Here is a 16227-nt window from a genome sequence, read left to right as displayed (position 1 = left end):
CAATGGCTGCGGATGGATGATACCACTTATATGTATATATGATGATAAAAATAGACTCGCTTGTAAATACATATCAAGATGTTACGATCTGAATATCAATTGAGGAATCTCACTCCCCAAGAATATCCAAGGTCTTCATAGACGAAATCTTCATTAGAAATCAAGTAAGATATTGCACTAAACGCAGCCGTTCATGTACATACTATAAGTTCTAATAAAGATGAAACTTCATGTTAGGTAGTTCTGGGATTAGATGATAAATTTACGAGCTGGGCTGTTGAAGCTGTGATTCAAACACTAAGCATCATGGTTTAAAAACGTCAAGTTGACTGAAACATATGAGATTGTGCTTGGTGATGGCCTCAATGTCTATTGTCAAGTGTATGTACAACTTGCATCGTGCTCTTTGTCGTCCCCGCCTAGGTGATACTCTATCTCGGCCTGCTTCCCGTAGCTTTACTCTCAACCAATCGCCATAACTTAAGCCTTGGGCTTCTTGGTTTGCCAGACTATATTGCACACGTTAGTATATGATATCATGACCGTCTAAGCAGTCGGGTGAAAGGAAATAACGCACCGGCAATGCCAACGGGCGCGAAGAAACCGGTGAACATGTAGCCCCAGTATCGCAGAGCGAAGAACCGGGTCTTGGTGTTGAAGGGCAAGTTCGAGCGGGGGCCCTCGGAGTAGTGGTACGGAGAGAGAGACGGGTGCGGGTTGCGTGGAAGGCCCGGCGGGTGATCATTGAGGTGATGCGCGGGGCGGCACGAACGGCGGGTTGGGCGACCATCTGAGCGTATCAATTAGCTTTTTAGAGATTCGTATATGAGGTTAGTAGTATATAATTTACCTTGACTATAGAGATTGTGTCGGTTTTGAGGAGTGGAGAGAATGTTTCTTTTATGTACTACAAAGCTTCGAGCCTTTGATTAAAACTTGGAATCATCGGACGATTCCCGTAGCTGCGGCCTTGACCCGAATCACGGTTAATCCTCGGCCCGTGTAACAATAGCGCAAGCTGCAGCTGCCGCTAGGTACTAGGGTACACAACTGCACTAAAGGTAGGTCCTCCACTTGACCGCCTGCCTTTTTCTTTTATCATTTCTGCTGTCCCACTCCTTGCTTGATTTTTCTGCCACGGCCCGGTTTTTTTGTTTTCTGCTGCTATCTCCAGAAAAGTTCACGTTCTCTTTTACAAAAGTACCCATCAAACTCTTTACAGTTTGGGACATTATTTAATCCTTAATACTGGTTGGAACCGTAAGGATTCCTTTAATTTTGTCGGGAAACCTAGCGCTATAAACCTTCACGAGCGTTTCTCTCAATTCTCGCCATTAATTGCACCATTATTGATTGAGTGACGATCTAGTACTCGTTCACAATGGACGAGCTCTTCGACGTTTTCGAGGACCAGCCCGCCAGCAAGGTCAACTCGGAACCTCAACCTTCTTCGGTCGCGAAACCACATAAATCCAAGAAGAAGAGCAAGAAGCGGAAGGCCGACGGTGGCATGAAAAATGGATCTACTGCTGCTGTATCTGTTCCATCCGTGCCAGAAGTCGACATGACGGATATTGCGCCTACGTCGCCAGAGGAAGACGATGCTGAAGATGCCGCGTCCGATAACCAAGGAGATAGCAAGCGAAGACGTAAGAACGACGTCGCCGAACCCGTACTAACAGATACATTTGAGACGGCAGAATCAAGAGAAGTCGCGGCGGCAGCTGGATTTGCCCCGACTAAAGACGAGGCGTCGCTAGTTCTGTCACACAATATTCAACATCAAGTCGCACTTCCCCCGGATCTCGATTACGAATATGTCCCACTATCTGAACACAAACCGCCCGAGAACCCTGCACGAACCTGGCCATTCACACTTGATCCCTTCCAGCGCCTCTCGATCTCCTCTATTGAACGAGATGAGAGTGTCCTAGTGTCGGCGCATACGAGTGCTGGAAAGACTGTCGTAGCCGAGTATGCCATTGCACATTGTCTCAAGCAGAACCAGCGTGTCATCTATACTAGTCCGATCAAGGCATTGAGTAACCAAAAATACCGAGAATTCAACGAAGCTTTTGGCGATGTTGGTCTCATGACTGGTGATGTTACCATCAATCCTACTGCCAGTTGTCTCGTCATGACAACTGAAATTTTGCGGTCGATGTTGTATCGAGGGTCCGAAATAATGCGAGAGGTTGCCTGGGTCGTTTTCGATGAAATCCACTACATGCGAGATAAATCGCGTGGTGTAGTATGGGAAGAGACGATCATTCTCCTTCCCGATAAGGTCCGATATGTGTTCCTATCTGCCACCATTCCTAACGCCTTCCAATTCGCCGAATGGATTGCAAAGATCCATCGACAAGCCTGTCATGTCGTCTATACCGATTTCAGACCGACACCTCTGCAAAACTACTTCTTCCCGGCTGGCGGATCAGGCATATTCCTGGTTGTGGATGAGAAGGGCGTATTCCGAGAGCATAACTTCAACAAGACCATGCAGCTAATAGAAGAGCGCAAGGCCGCTGATGCTAATGATCCCGATGGCAGGCAGAAGGGGAAGGGAAAGCATAAGAAGAACTTTAAGGGCAACAACTCTGATAGTCAAGCCGACATTCAGAAGATCGTGAAGATGATCATGAACAAGAATTTCAACCCCGTGATTGTTTTTAACTTCAGCAAGAGGGAGTGTGAGATGATGGCCTTGACAACTTCGAAATTTGCTTTCAACGACGATAGCGAGAAGGCTATGGTACGAAAAGTATTTGTGAGTGCCATTGAGTCCCTATCAGAGGAAGACCGCGAACTCCCACAAATCCAAAACATTCTTCCTCTCTTAGAAAAGGGAATCGGCGTCCATCATTCCGGTCTTCTGCCCATCCTCAAGGAAACCATCGAAATCCTGTTCCAGGAGGGTTTAATCAAAGTTCTCTTCGCAACTGAGACTTTCTCTATCGGTTTGAACATGCCGGCGAAGACGGTCGTCTTCACAAAAGTCTCGAAATGGGATGGCGTTTCTACACGACCCCTAACTCCGTCCGAGTATATTCAAATGTCTGGACGTGCGGGTCGTAGAGGTCTCGACGAGCGTGGTATCGTCATCATGATGATTGATGACAAGATGGAACCGGAAACGGCCAAGAACATCGTTGTTGGTCAACAGGATAGACTCAATTCCGCCTTTTACCTAGGTTATAACATGGTTCTGAACTTACTAAGAATCGATGCCATCAACCCCGAGTTCATGCTGGAGAACTGTTTCTTCCAGTTCCAGAACACAGCTAGTGTCGCTGGCCTAGAACATGAGTTGATGAAACTACAGAAAACGCGAGACGAGATGGTAATTCCGGACGAGGCTACCGTCAAGGATTATTACGGGTTACGTCAGCAAATTACACAGTACACCAAGGACATGCTAGCCGTCATCCAGCATCCCAATTATTGTATTGAATATCTTCAACCAGGAAGACTCGTGCAAATCGCTAATCCAAAGACGGGCAAGGATTTTGGCTGGGGTGTCGTTGTTAACGTCACGAAGCGCAAGGACCCGAAATTTGGCGAGAAGGAATACCCTCCCCAAGAGTCTTATTTCATAGATGTCTTCCTTCGCCTCGACCCGGCTTGCGATCCTTTTGGACCTGCTAACCCCTCGACTGAGATGCCAGAAGGTGCTCGAGCTAGTGATCCTAACCAAGACAGCATCTTTGAAGTCGTACCCTGCATGCTCACGTGTATCAAAGCTCTAAGCCAGATCCGAGTGTTCATGCCTAAGGATGTGACCAGCCGGGAGGATATAGAAGCGGTTCGTAAGCAGACTCTCAAAGCGCTTAAGGAAGTCGAGCGACGGTTTCCCGACGGATTACCTATATTGGACCCCATTGAGAATATGAACATCACGGACGACTCGTTCAAGAAGCTTCTTCGCAAGATCGAAGTTCTAGAGTCGCGATTACTAGCTAACCCACTTCACGGTTCACCTATGTTGCCTAGTCTTTGGGAGCAGTATTCGGCAAAGATTGCCCGCAACGAGGAGATCAAGGCTCTCAAGAAGAAGATCGCCAAGGCGCATTCCATTGCGCAGCTAGACGAACTCAAGTCGAGGAAGCGAGTCCTCCGTCGTCTCGGTTTTATCAATGAATCCGAAATTGTTCAGATGAAGGCTCGTGTAGCTTGTGAGATTTCCTCGACAGATGGTCACGAGCTACTATTGTCTGAGCTACTTTTCAATCGATTCTTTAACGAGCTCTCCCCCGAGCTATGCGCCGCTATTCTTAGTGTATTCATTTTCGAGGAGAAGGTCGAAGCACAGGCTCTGCCCGACGAGCTGATGAAGCCATATACGCAAGTGCAGGCCCAGGCCCGTATCATTGCCAAAGTCAGTCAAGAGAGCAAACTAGAAGTAAATGAGGAGGAGTACGCCCAGAGCTTAAAATGGCAACTTATGGAGACTGTCTATGCTTGGGCGAACGGAAAATCATTTGCCGAAGTCTGGTAAGTAGACTTGATAATGTAATATGTCTTATAAGCTGACAAATACTCTAGCAAAATGACCAACGCCTACGAGGGTTCCCTGATCCGTCTATTCCGCCGACTCGAGGAGCTCCTTCGCCAGATGGCACAAGCAGGAAAGGTTATGGGTAGCGAAGATCTAACAACCAAGTTTGAGGAGAGTTTGGCGAAGATCCGTCGCGATATCGTAGCCGCCCAATCCCTCTACTTGTAACATGGTTCTACCAACAGGCTTTCTTCAACGATTTTCTTCGACGCATAATCATGCAAGGGTAAGTGGATGGATGAGGATTTGATACTCAACTACTTGGAACCTACAATTATGATTCATGGAGTTTAGGGGGAGGGATACCACTTGTTTCGAGATCAATGACAGAGATCAGCCCTAATAGGGTTTCGTTACGCTTCTTCTAAGGCGTAACCATCTCTTGAGACCTTAGATTCTTTAGTGTGTGCTTAGATAGTGAATGGGGGTGTCGTCATTGTTGGCGATACCCAACCCGCTTGCTTGTCTTCTTGTCTTTTGCCAACGTGATGCAGTTTGTCCATTCATCTTCATAATGTAACTGCTCTAAAACGCCCTACCATGATATAATTGCAAATGCAACGCCTTTCTCATGCTTACTCGTAGATCTATCAGTCCCAATCCAGTGTAATAGTTTTAATGCCAGTTTGTCGAGTAATCATTTCTCGCCGGAAATACTCCTAATAATCCCGATCAAAACACTAAACATAACACCCACGCCAACCATAAACCTCCACCGTCCACTCGCCATACCTTCCTCTCGTACGAGCCATCCCGCGCTACCCAATGGCCACATAAACCCCGTCACCACACCGCGAATCATCACATCAACCAAGGCCACCAACCCAACCTCATCGCTATCCGTCCCATTACTCAACCCTCCCGCTCCCCCACCGCTCCCAAGCGCACCCGTAGCCGGCATCGAAGCCCCATTATCATCGATCCACGCATCCTCCATCCTGCGGAACGAATCCGGTGACGGCAACGTGTCCGGCGTAAAACGCGACGCATGGATACTGCGGAACTGCAGGCGCAGCTGGTTTACCTCCGCGGTGGTAAATCCCGCCGACAGCAACCGGTCGAAACCGCGCGGCGCGGCGGACGTGCTGGGGAGAGGCGTCGGAGCGCGCGATAGCGGCGACGAGGAGCCGCCGGATGGGGCCGGCCTGGGCTGCGGCGGCGGCGGCTTCGGACTCGAGTTCCGCGGTCGTGAGACTATCGCCGATGGAGCAGTTTACGTAGATGCGCTGGGGGGGCTCGGGGCGGCCGGGGATGGATTTGCCTTTGGCTTTGCTGGTGCTGTTTCCATCGTAGTCGAGTCGGGATGATGGTGGTGGTGGTGGTAACGGGGCGCGTAACACGGAGCTTAGCGCGGCGGGGTCGGGCAGGATCTTGCCGCCGTGGATGAAGCGTAGGCGGCGCTGGGAGTTGGGCTCTTGTAGGCGTTGGCGGATTAGGTGTTTGAGGGATATTACGGTGGTGAGGGAGGGGTGCGGGATGTCGAGTTCGAGGTCTGGGATGGAGGCGCTGAAGCGGATTGTTAGGAGGAGGGGGGGTTGGTTTGGGGGGAGGAGAGGCGAGGAGGGGGGTTTGAGGTGTGGTTGGGGGGCGGGTGGTGAGGTTGTCATTTTGAGGGTTGTTGGAGGTGGGATGACATTATTTTTTTTATTTTTTATTTTTATTTTTGCCCGACTTTTTAATGTGAGGTCGATTGAGTGTGTGGTTGTAGAAAGGTAAGGTAGTAGAAAGTCGTTGTAATAGTTGCGATGTGATGCGAGGATATCCGACGGGTTGGGTCGGGTTAGGTTGGATTGGTATCCCTGCTAATTGAACTTTATTTGGGCATTAGACTACCTGAATGCTACTAGCGTATTAAGCTTGTTTAGTGGATACCTACCTGTCATTAGAGCCTCAATGGAAAAGCCTATCCTCCAATACAGGTTAGCTACCTACGCAAGCAATCCCGTTATTTTTTTTTTTTTTTAGGAAATATCGTCAGAGCCCATGAGGGGCTTTTCTCCCTAATTAACTTGGATTGATTAATAGTCATAATCGTGGCTACTGTAACGGCCATAACGGACAGTTGGCGTTGCACTATAGGAATCGTGACTACTTATACTTATAGCAATGGGTTTTATAACACGATAAGCGCCAGCTTACCGTGTCTCACGGTGATAGGCCACAAGGGTCGTATAGGGTTAATTTCAGCTATATGCAGCCAGCCCAATATTATATGCAGGTGACAACTGAGATTTCGTATTACGGATATTCTAGTTGCCACGAGATTACCTACCTGACATAGGATTTTTACGATTGGAGTATACATATATATATACCTCCCTACCTAGGTAGGCAATTAATACATTCCTCTTCCTTTCTACTTGTACCTTTGCAGAGTATCTGAACACATGGTTCTTTTGACCCAACAAGAACTTTTATGATTAGACATACATAAAATTGGCCCTCATAGTACCAATTAGTGTCTAGAGCCATACAATTACCAATCATTCCCTAGTATATATTGTGTGAATCGAGAGAGGCGATTTGGGGGCGAAACGAATCGTCCCGATATCTAAATTGTGCCATTATGCCCAAGCCTTTCGCCCTCTTCACCCGCTTCTTCCGCAGGAATAATGAGAAAGGAAAGAAAAAGGAGAAAGCTCAGGCTGCGGATGTGGGGAACATTAATGAACTTTTGAACGCCGAACAACCGTTGAGTATATCACCTAGTGATGATATTGGGGCGCTAGAATTATTTGACTATTGTGAAGCGCCTGACCGCGGAATCGATCTCATCTTCGTTCATGGACTTCATGGATTCCGAGTGAAAACATGGTCTAAGGATGATATCTTCTGGCCAAGAGATCTACTCAAGGATGATTTGAGAAATACTCGTGTGATCACATGGGGCTACGATGCAAATATTGCCAATGCCTCCTCCTATGCAAGCAAAGAGAGCCTCTCCGGTCATTCCAATGCATTACTAAATGACTTGGCTAGGTTAAGGCGAGGAATTGTAAGACTCTACCACAATCGTTCAAATATCATACCATAAGACTAATCGCAAATAAACAGACCAGGAACATCATATTTATCTGCCATAGCCTTGGAGGTCTTGTTGTCAAGATGGCCTTGAATTCCTCTGCTACTTATTTAAGCCCATAAAAGGCATCATACGCTCGCCCAAATCTACGCCGGAACCATTGGTGTGATGTTTATGGGAACACCACATCGAGGTAGCTCTAAAGCAGCCTATGGTGAAATTGTGGCGGGCGTTGCGCGCTTTTCATTCCGCCAACCGAATAAACAGCTTCTCCAGGCTCTGAAGCCTGACCAGGAAGTCCTTGAGAGACTTCGCGATGACTTCACCACAGTCTCGAACAATATGTATATTGTTTGTATTAGAGAGGAGATCCCAACTACACTAGGCATGGTATAACTTCCCCATAAGTGTAACCGCATTTTATTTACTAAAATCAACCCGGATCAGATCGTTCCAGAATCCTCTGCGTCCTATGATGGGTTCAATGTAATTCGAGATTCAATCCATGCAAATCATATGGATATGGTCAAGTTTTCATCAAAAGACGAGGGCTATAGACGAGTACTTGGTCATATTCAAGATATTCTTGATGCTGAGAGCTCTGAGGCTGGACAAGGTATGTCATACAAAAGCTTTCCTTGATCTTGACGAATAACAATTATAAGTTCCAACTACCATCTCTGCTATCTCTTCAACTGGAACTACTTAGTTCTTCAAGGGGCATTCGAATTTTGGTATCTCTCCGCAGAATCCATATGTGATATAAATTTAATCAGCATTTTTTCGTGGAGAAATTTATATAAATGTGACTGTGATGTGGAATTACAATAGTTTCCTATTTATTTATGACCATATGATAGTACGAAAGCTGACATTCACAAGACAGTAAAATACTTGAATCTCGGAAAGACGGTATGTCTATTCATACTCTTTATATGATTTAGGTTTTTTCTAATACGCGACAGCTATACTAGAAGAATTGCGATTCGATGCGATCGATGCTCGAGAATACGGTATAGAAGATGCTTATGAAGACACTTGTTCCTGGATTCTAGATGGCGAATCGGACGAAAACAAAGCATCCGCCAACCCATGTAAATTCTTGTCATGGCTTCAAAGCGACGAGACTTTCCATTGGATTAGTGGTAAAGCTGGGTGCGGGAAATCTACTGTGATGAAGTACGCATATCATGATAAAAGAACTAAAGCGGCGCTCCAAAACTCTCAATGGGCCAAAGACAAGAACTTGATCCTAATGGGACATTTCTTTTTTGAGCTCGGCGACATGAACCAAAGCTCCAGGGAAGGGATGCTTCGAACTATTCTGTACCAAGAGCTGAAAAGCCGACGTGAACTTATTCCGAAAGTCTTCTCCAAACTTGATCTATCTAGACCTGGAGAGTGCCGATTGCCAAAGGATTTTCTCAATTGGAACAATCTTAGAAGAGCGTTTATTTCCATGTTAAACCATCTGCAAGACTCCAGGATTTGCCTTTTTCTGGATGGTTTGGACGAATATCGTATGGCAGACAGAAAAAACGATTACACCGAAGAAGAACTTGATTTAATTTACGAAGACAACGAACAGGATGAATCGTGGGGCCGGAGCAAGTGGATAACCGATGGTCATAAGGAGATCGCCGAATTTATTCATAGTCTCCGGACTGTCAAGAACGTGAAGGTGTGCATTTCCAGCAGGGAGTTGAACGTGTTCGAACAGGAGTTTAGAGACTTCCCCAGAATAAAGGTTCACGAGTACACAGCCGACTCCATTGCTCAATATTGCAAGGGCTTCTTGACCGATAAGGTACCACAACTTTCAAATATTCCAAAACTCGCATCCGAGGTCACCGAAAAGTCGTGTGGGGTATTTATTTGGGTTCGCCTGGTTATTGGAATCCTAATTGACAAATTCAACGACGGTGGCCACGAGCATGAGCTCCATAAAGCCATAGACAGTCTTCCTGAGGGACTTGGTGGGAAAGCCGGTCTTTATATGCGCATGATGGAGAACGTTAGGCGAGAATATCTACCAGAATCGAAAAGACTATTCGATCTGGTTTTAAGATGGTCTGAAAGACTTGGAAGGGAACTCGACATCATAACTTTATTCTCAGCAGAACCTTGGCATTTCGAAGGCTATAGCCAGGATGAATATCCAAGAAAAACTTGGGAAGAATTACGACCAGAGTGTGAAAGGTTGCAGAGACGCTTAAAGGCACGATGCGCTGGTCTCTTAGAAGGGACAACCAGCGTGCAATTCATGCACCAGACGGCAAAGCAATTCCTGTCCCGAAAGTATGTGCAAAATAAATTCTTCTTGGACACCGCTGGGTATGCTATACCTGATGTAGACCTAGCTCTCATGAGCGGGCTTATTCAACGTCTGAAACACTGTTCCGAAGCTGTAATCAACTTCGACAGTTCCATCGATCTTCCTAATCGTAAGGTCGACGACGTCTACGTTCCTAATATTACTAGGGACCTACTCAATTCTATACTTGACTGCGCTAAAATAGAATCTTTCAAAGCACACAATCTCACGAGTGATACCCGCTACTCTTATATAGAGCTTCTTGACGAACTAGATGACGTCGGGGGTAAACTCATAAGGAACAATATTGATAGTTTGGAAGTCTATTGGGCTGAATTCTTTTTTCATGGAACTGATTCTGACAATAACCCAGCGAGGATAGAAAATTTTTGGCAACTTGCATTCTTGAAAGGACTATTTCTATATATGGCAACCAAAATAAAAGATGAAACTTCTAAAGACCGATTGGAATCTTACCTATCACAGTTCCATCGGTACAAGTACATGAAAGATAGGAGTGGCTACTCATGGGTAGATACGTACACTCTCGACCACCTACCAGCCATTTATGAGATGATATTCGAAAAAGGTATTGACCCAAATTGCTTGGACACTGAACGTCCGCCTCCCACAGGCTCATTAAATCGCTACACTGTTTGGGAAATACATCTCCTACGGACCCGAGAAAGTATTGATTATGAAGATGGCGAATATGGCGAATATGGCGTGTGGGCCGCTTTAACAAAGGTTTTCCTCAAGTACGGGGCCGATCCAACGATAAATAGGGCAGAATGGGAGCATCATATGGTTGAGGATATCATTAAATATTTTTGTTCGGATATTCCTGAGTTAGAAAAAGAGAAGGGCGAGCTATTGAGGCTATTAGATGAAGCGAAGGAAAGATGGAAAGCTAAGTAGCTCTGTGTCCGAGTTTTACGAGGCTACTTATATCAACCCCTTTTCTTTGAAAGGTCTTGTTCTTAGTCATGATAAGAAAGGCAATCGTAATCCGTTATAAAACCTGTGTAGCTATTTGTAAGAGGGTTTAGCTTGTAAAAAACGATGAGGTGCAAGGTGTGGGAGTTGAACGTACGGTTAATAAAAAGATGGGTAAAACTCGGGGTATTGTGTTACTCTAGTTATATGTAGGCGCTAAGGTTTGAAGTGCTCGGCGCGGAAATGACGTGACGCTTTAGCTGCAGCTGCTCAAACCAATTTGGAGTACATAATCGCAGTTCCAATTACAAGACGCCGATTACGGAACAGTCAATTATGAACTCTCTGTAAGGGAAGAAGAGTTATCATAGAATAAAGTAAAAATACACTAGAGAAATACCCTTCTACTTTTAATATTACTACCTAATTGACAAATCAAAATTATTTACTTTGGGGAGGCATAAATGTGCACGTGAGATATTTGATATACCGGCGCACGTTTGCATACATGCATTGCTTCACCCGCCTAAGATCTTGTCCTAGATTATTCTACCCAAAGATACCCTACATCAGCAGCGCAAATCAGGGATTCGCTACCAGAAACCGGGGGTTTCATTCAACAACTATGTCAGCACAACTCCCACCTAAGCTTAAGCCTGCCGCTCGGGTTGCAGGTCAAAGACAAGATGTCTGGTCTATCGTTAACGAGGCGGCGGCGGCCTCTCCAAAGCAGCCTATCGTGAACATGGGACAGGGCTTCTTCGGCTATAACCCGCCGCCTTTCATTATCAATGCTGCCAAGTCGGCTTTGGATCGAGTAGACTGTAACCAGTACAGTCCTACGAAGGGTAGGCCGCGACTAAAGAAGGCTATCGCAGATGCCTACGAACCCTTCTGGGGACGGAAGCTCAACCCGGAGACTGAAGTTACTATCACCACTGGAGCGAATGAAGGCATGTTGAGTGCATTCATGGCTTTCATTGAACCTGGAGATGAGGTCATTATTTTTGAGCCGTTCTTTGACCAGTGAGTCATTTTCCCTATATCAGGACATTCCGTTTGCCAACTATGGTCTAGATACATCAGCAACATTGAGATGCCCGGTGGGAAGATTGTATACGTCCCTCTACACCCGCCAAAAGATGGAGCGACACGTACTTCGTCGTCTGCTGAGTGGGCCGTCGACTTTGAAGAGCTTGAGAAGGCTATTACGCCCAAGACGAAAATGATTGTCATCAATACGCCTCGTTAGTATCTCACCATTTGAAGTTAGTAAAATGAAATAGCTAACTCACAACTATCCTAGATAACCCTGTTGGCAAAGTCTTCTCAAAGGAGGAACTTCAGAGAATAGGAGACATCTGCGTCAAGAACGAGATTATCATTCTCTCCGACGAAGTGTATGACCGCCTTTACTACACACCCTTTACGAGGATTGCAACACTCTCGCCTGAGATCGAGAACTTAACACTGACCGTCGGCTCGGCTGGTAAAAACTTCTATGCCACCGGATGGCGAGTGGGTACGTTAGATATACAATTTCTGCTCAAAACCTATCACTAACAACACATAGGCTGGCTCATGGGTCCCGAACACCTGATCCGCTACGTCTCCGCGGCACACACGCGCATCTGCTACTCGTCTGTTTCGCCATTACAAGAAGCCTGCGCAGTTGGTACGTCCAACCCACTCCCCTATATTTAAACACGTGACATGTGTATTAACCCACTCTAGGCTTCGAACAAGCCGAAGCCGAAGGATTCTGGGAAGAGACGGTCCGGGACATGAAGAGCAAGATGAAGCTATTCAACGAAGTATGGGACGAGCTAGGCCTGTCGTACACAGACCCCGAGGGCGGGTATTTCGTGATGGTGAACATGCAGAAGGTCAAGTTGCCAGAGGATTACCCGTTCCCGCCACACGTAGCAAGTCGACCCCGCGACTTCAAGCTCTCCTGGTTTCTGATCCAGGAGGTTGGTGTGGCTGCTATCCCGCCTACGGAGTTTTACACCGATTCCAACGCGCATATTGCGCAGGATTATATCCGTTTTGCGGTGTGCAAGGAGGATCATATTTTAGAGACGGCGAAAGAACGGCTTAGGGGATTGAAGAAGTACATAGAGGGTTAGAGGGTGGAGTTTGCCAGGAGATGCGATAGATTTGCAAGGCGATAGATTTATCAAGACACGTTAAAGTTAAAGTATGGCTATGAGTGTTTAGGTGCTGAGTGAACCCTGCGTTTATAATATTCGATCGACTAGTTACCTTAGGTAGGTAGTCATGCTCATACACCTGGTACTCATTCGGCACCAACAACTACGAGAGTATGGCACTAATAACTGTAATCACGAATGATTCATATGTACCTATATGTGTATATATATCCCTCTACAGTATACTATACCACAAATATTTACAGAAACTCTAGCCCGCTCTATACGTAACAAAGAAACCTTCTTCCTCTCCCCATTCTTCACTCCCCAATACAGACCACCTACTTACTCCCCTCTACCAACCGCCTACTTAGCGATCTGCAAACTCTGCGTATGGCAATAATGCAGCAGCCCCTGCTTTCCGAGCTCTCCACCAAAACCGCTAAGCTTCCAGCCGCCGAAGAAACCGGCGTGGTGAGGCCGCTCGAACTGGTTGATCCACACGGTTCCCGACTCGAGCTGTCGCGCGATGCGCTGCGCGCGGTCGAGGTCGGGCGTGTATACTGATGCGCCGAGCCCGGCGTTGTCTAGGTTTGCGCGGGCGATTACGTCGTCTTCTGAGGACCAGGACATTACGGGGACGATGGGGGCTGGGGAGGGTTAGGGTTAGTTGAGTGTGTTTCTTGGATGTGGAGGATAATGAAAAAAAAAAGGGGGTATGGGAATGCATGAGTAAAATCTCATAGCTTACCGAATTGTTCCTCCCTAACAATCAAGGAGTCCTCAGGTGGTTTCGAGACAATAGTCGGGGGCAGCCAGAACCCCTTCTTAGTCGGCCGGACCTCGCCGCCCGTAACGATCTTATACCCGTTCTTCTTGCAGTCCTCAATGATTCCCACCGCACGCTCGTAATTAGCGCGGTTCGACAGCGGGCCAAAAGCAACGGACTCGTCGTCTTCCACGGCGAATTTCTTCGACTCCTCGACGAGCTTCTCCAGGAAGCGGTCGTACAGGGACTCGTGGACGTAGATGCGCTTGGACGCAACGCACACCTGGCCGGCGTGGAACAGAGCGCCGGTAGTAACCTGGGGCACGACCTTATCGAGGTCGACGTCGTCGCACACGATGCACGCGTTGTTGCCCGCGAGCTCGAGAATCACTTTCTTTAGGGTGCCGGCGCAGTTGCGCAGAATGCGCTGGCCGACGGCGATGGTGCCCGTGAAGCTGATGTGGTGGATGCCCGGGTGCAGGGTCATCAGCTCGCCGAGATCGGCGCCGCCGTTGATGGCTTGGAAGACGCCTGGGGGCAGGACCGACTGCGCTAGCTCGCAGAACTTGAGCAGCGAGTATGGCGTGAAGGGGGATGGCTTGATGATGCAGCAGTTGCCCGTGGCGAGCGCGGAGACGATCTTCACCGTGGAGAGGATTAGTGGGAAGTTCCACGGGGAGATGGCGCCGAGCACGCCGATGGGCGCGTGGGTTGCGATGATCCGGATTGTGTCGTCTTCGTATTGGAGCTCATCTTCGAGGGTTACGCTTTCTTGATGGGTGTGTAAGTCAGTGCACGATAAAGGGGGAGCGGGCGGTGCATACTGTAATACTCGAAATGCCATGCCGCCCTCTCAACATCAAATTTCGACATGAGCCTAGACTTGCCAGTTTCTTTCATCTGGACCTCGGTTAAGATATCTAGGTTTTCTAGAATGATGTTGGCTACATCGTGAACGGCCTTCTGGCGCTCGGCCACGGTGCTCTTCTTCCATGTCTTGAAAGCCCGGTTGGCCGCCTCGACGGCATCGTCCAGGTCCTTTGACGATGCGATGGGAGCGTCCCAGAGAGGCTCTTCTGTGCGGGGATCGATAACCTGGTGATGATCCTTGGAGGTGCGGGGCTTTCCGTCGATGATGTTGTAGAATTGGAAGGCGGATTGCCCATTCGAGCCGTTTGTCTCAAGAGAAGGCATCTTGGCTTATAACGGCAACAGTAGCTGTACAAGGCGCGTGTTCCGTATATCGAATAAATAACCTGATCACCACATGCAGCGAGTAGAGAACACAATAATACAGAGTCGTAAGGAAAGGATAAAAGTATCTCTACTTTAGCCACGTGGGCAAAGCAGACAGATTGCCATCTATCCGCATGGCTATTTTGCCCATATATACTACCGGTATGCAGTAAGGTAGGATGAGGGGTTAATAATGTTTGAATGAATTGCCGGTTTTTAGGGCTGGTACACTCTTCCACATGAGGGTAAGACCCCGGGAAAAGTCCCCAAAAGCTCTCTAGGGTAGGATGATCTCGACAATATTTGGGGTTCTTCTGGGCTCGAGTTAGCGATAGCTTGTGATATACTCGGTAATACTAATGTTACAACATCACGAAAATAATAATAGTGATCCGAGGTAATAGTTCAAATTAACTAGTTAGATCTTAAAAGTAATATTCAATTGTTTATAAAAGTATGCTATGCGGTGTCTGTCATGCTGATCTATACTGTATTAGTTGACGAAAATAGTTGAACTTGACTATAAAATCAGTCAAGACCGAGAAAATTAGTCGAAACGTGATCAACAGTTAGAAGTTCGGCAACTGTTTGGCGCGCTCTTGGCTTCTGTCTAATCAGATCCAGACCCTTTAGTTTGCGGGGTGACTAGGAATGTCCCCTGTGAGGTGGAAGCGGCTTAGTTATAGTTGAAGTTGTATAACTTTGTAGGAAACGAAGGATCTTATAGTTTCCCTTTAGACTAAGTTGGGTAACAAGCTATAATACAATGACGTACTAAACTAGTCGTGACCTCCGAGTATTTCGAGAGTGAAGCTAGAAAGAAAATATCGCGGAAGTCGGAGTCAGCCGAAGTTGTGGATACGTAGCTGGATCCTTAGATAAGGCTAACGACGCTACGTAATACGTACATGTAGCTCTACAGCGATAAGCTAGTACCCCGCAGCTGACCGGTTTTAGTTAGACCCTAGGAAATCTCGGGTTTATACTCTCCTAAGTTGCATATCTCAAACCCGTTGTGACTTCTTCATCATATCTGATTCGATCGATTCGATATGACTTTCTTCTAATTCGCCCCTCCATGTCATATGTATCAAATGGCGGCTCAGCTATCAGCTTTCCGTTTGTCATTACTGGTTCACCGAACCTCTAGATTGGGTACCGGCGAATGAAAGACGAGTCGGACTTTACATAAGTCACGATAAACGTAGATTGCCACCCAACTAAGGTATAGAACTTTAGAAG

At 47.0% G+C, this 16227-nt stretch overlaps 5 protein-coding genes across 5 annotated transcripts; 2 read left to right on the top strand and 3 right to left on the bottom strand.

The window, feature by feature from the left end:
• Window positions 1-480: 480 nt before the first annotated feature.
• On the bottom strand, window positions 481-1232 carry GL218_00834 (uncharacterized protein; the record flags this gene model as incomplete). Its single annotated transcript, XM_033577279.1, has 3 exons — window positions 481-509; window positions 578-790; window positions 1205-1232. 3 exons carry the CDS (start codon window positions 1230-1232, stop codon window positions 481-483), a joined length of 270 nt encoding a protein of 89 aa, XP_033441406.1.
• Window positions 1233-1381: 149 nt separating this feature from the next.
• Window positions 1382-4723, top strand: GL218_00833 (ATP-dependent RNA helicase mtr4; the record flags this gene model as incomplete). Its single annotated transcript, XM_033577278.1, has 2 exons — window positions 1382-4491; window positions 4543-4723. The coding sequence occupies 2 exons, from the start codon at window positions 1382-1384 to the stop codon at window positions 4721-4723; spliced, it is 3291 nt and encodes a 1096-aa protein (XP_033441411.1).
• Window positions 4724-5192: 469 nt separating this feature from the next.
• GL218_00832 (uncharacterized protein) lies at window positions 5193-6162 on the bottom strand (the record flags this gene model as incomplete). The annotated part of the gene is made up of 2 exons (XM_033577277.1): window positions 5193-5558; window positions 5611-6162. 2 exons carry the CDS (start codon window positions 6160-6162, stop codon window positions 5193-5195), a joined length of 918 nt encoding a protein of 305 aa, XP_033441412.1.
• A 5290-nt stretch (window positions 6163-11452) lies between these two features.
• On the top strand, window positions 11453-12956 carry GL218_00831 (putative aminotransferase C6B12.04c; the record flags this gene model as incomplete). The annotated part of the gene is made up of 5 exons (XM_033577276.1): window positions 11453-11853; window positions 11905-12074; window positions 12134-12349; window positions 12401-12502; window positions 12562-12956. The coding sequence occupies 5 exons, from the start codon at window positions 11453-11455 to the stop codon at window positions 12954-12956; spliced, it is 1284 nt and encodes a 427-aa protein (XP_033441409.1).
• A 390-nt stretch (window positions 12957-13346) lies between these two features.
• On the bottom strand, window positions 13347-14943 carry GL218_00830 (uncharacterized protein; the record flags this gene model as incomplete). Its single annotated transcript, XM_033577275.1, has 3 exons — window positions 13347-13630; window positions 13732-14520; window positions 14574-14943. The coding sequence occupies 3 exons, from the start codon at window positions 14941-14943 to the stop codon at window positions 13347-13349; spliced, it is 1443 nt and encodes a 480-aa protein (XP_033441410.1).
• Between the last annotated feature and the right edge of the window lie 1284 nt (window positions 14944-16227).

The sequence above is a fragment of the Daldinia childiae genome, assembly GCF_008694065.1.
Source record: "Daldinia childiae strain JS-1345 chromosome Unknown Scaffold1, whole genome shotgun sequence".
Taxonomy (NCBI): domain Eukaryota; kingdom Fungi; phylum Ascomycota; class Sordariomycetes; order Xylariales; family Hypoxylaceae; genus Daldinia; species Daldinia childiae.
The sequence above is the reverse complement of the archived record's forward strand: the minus strand, read 5'-3'. Positions and strand labels throughout refer to the sequence as shown.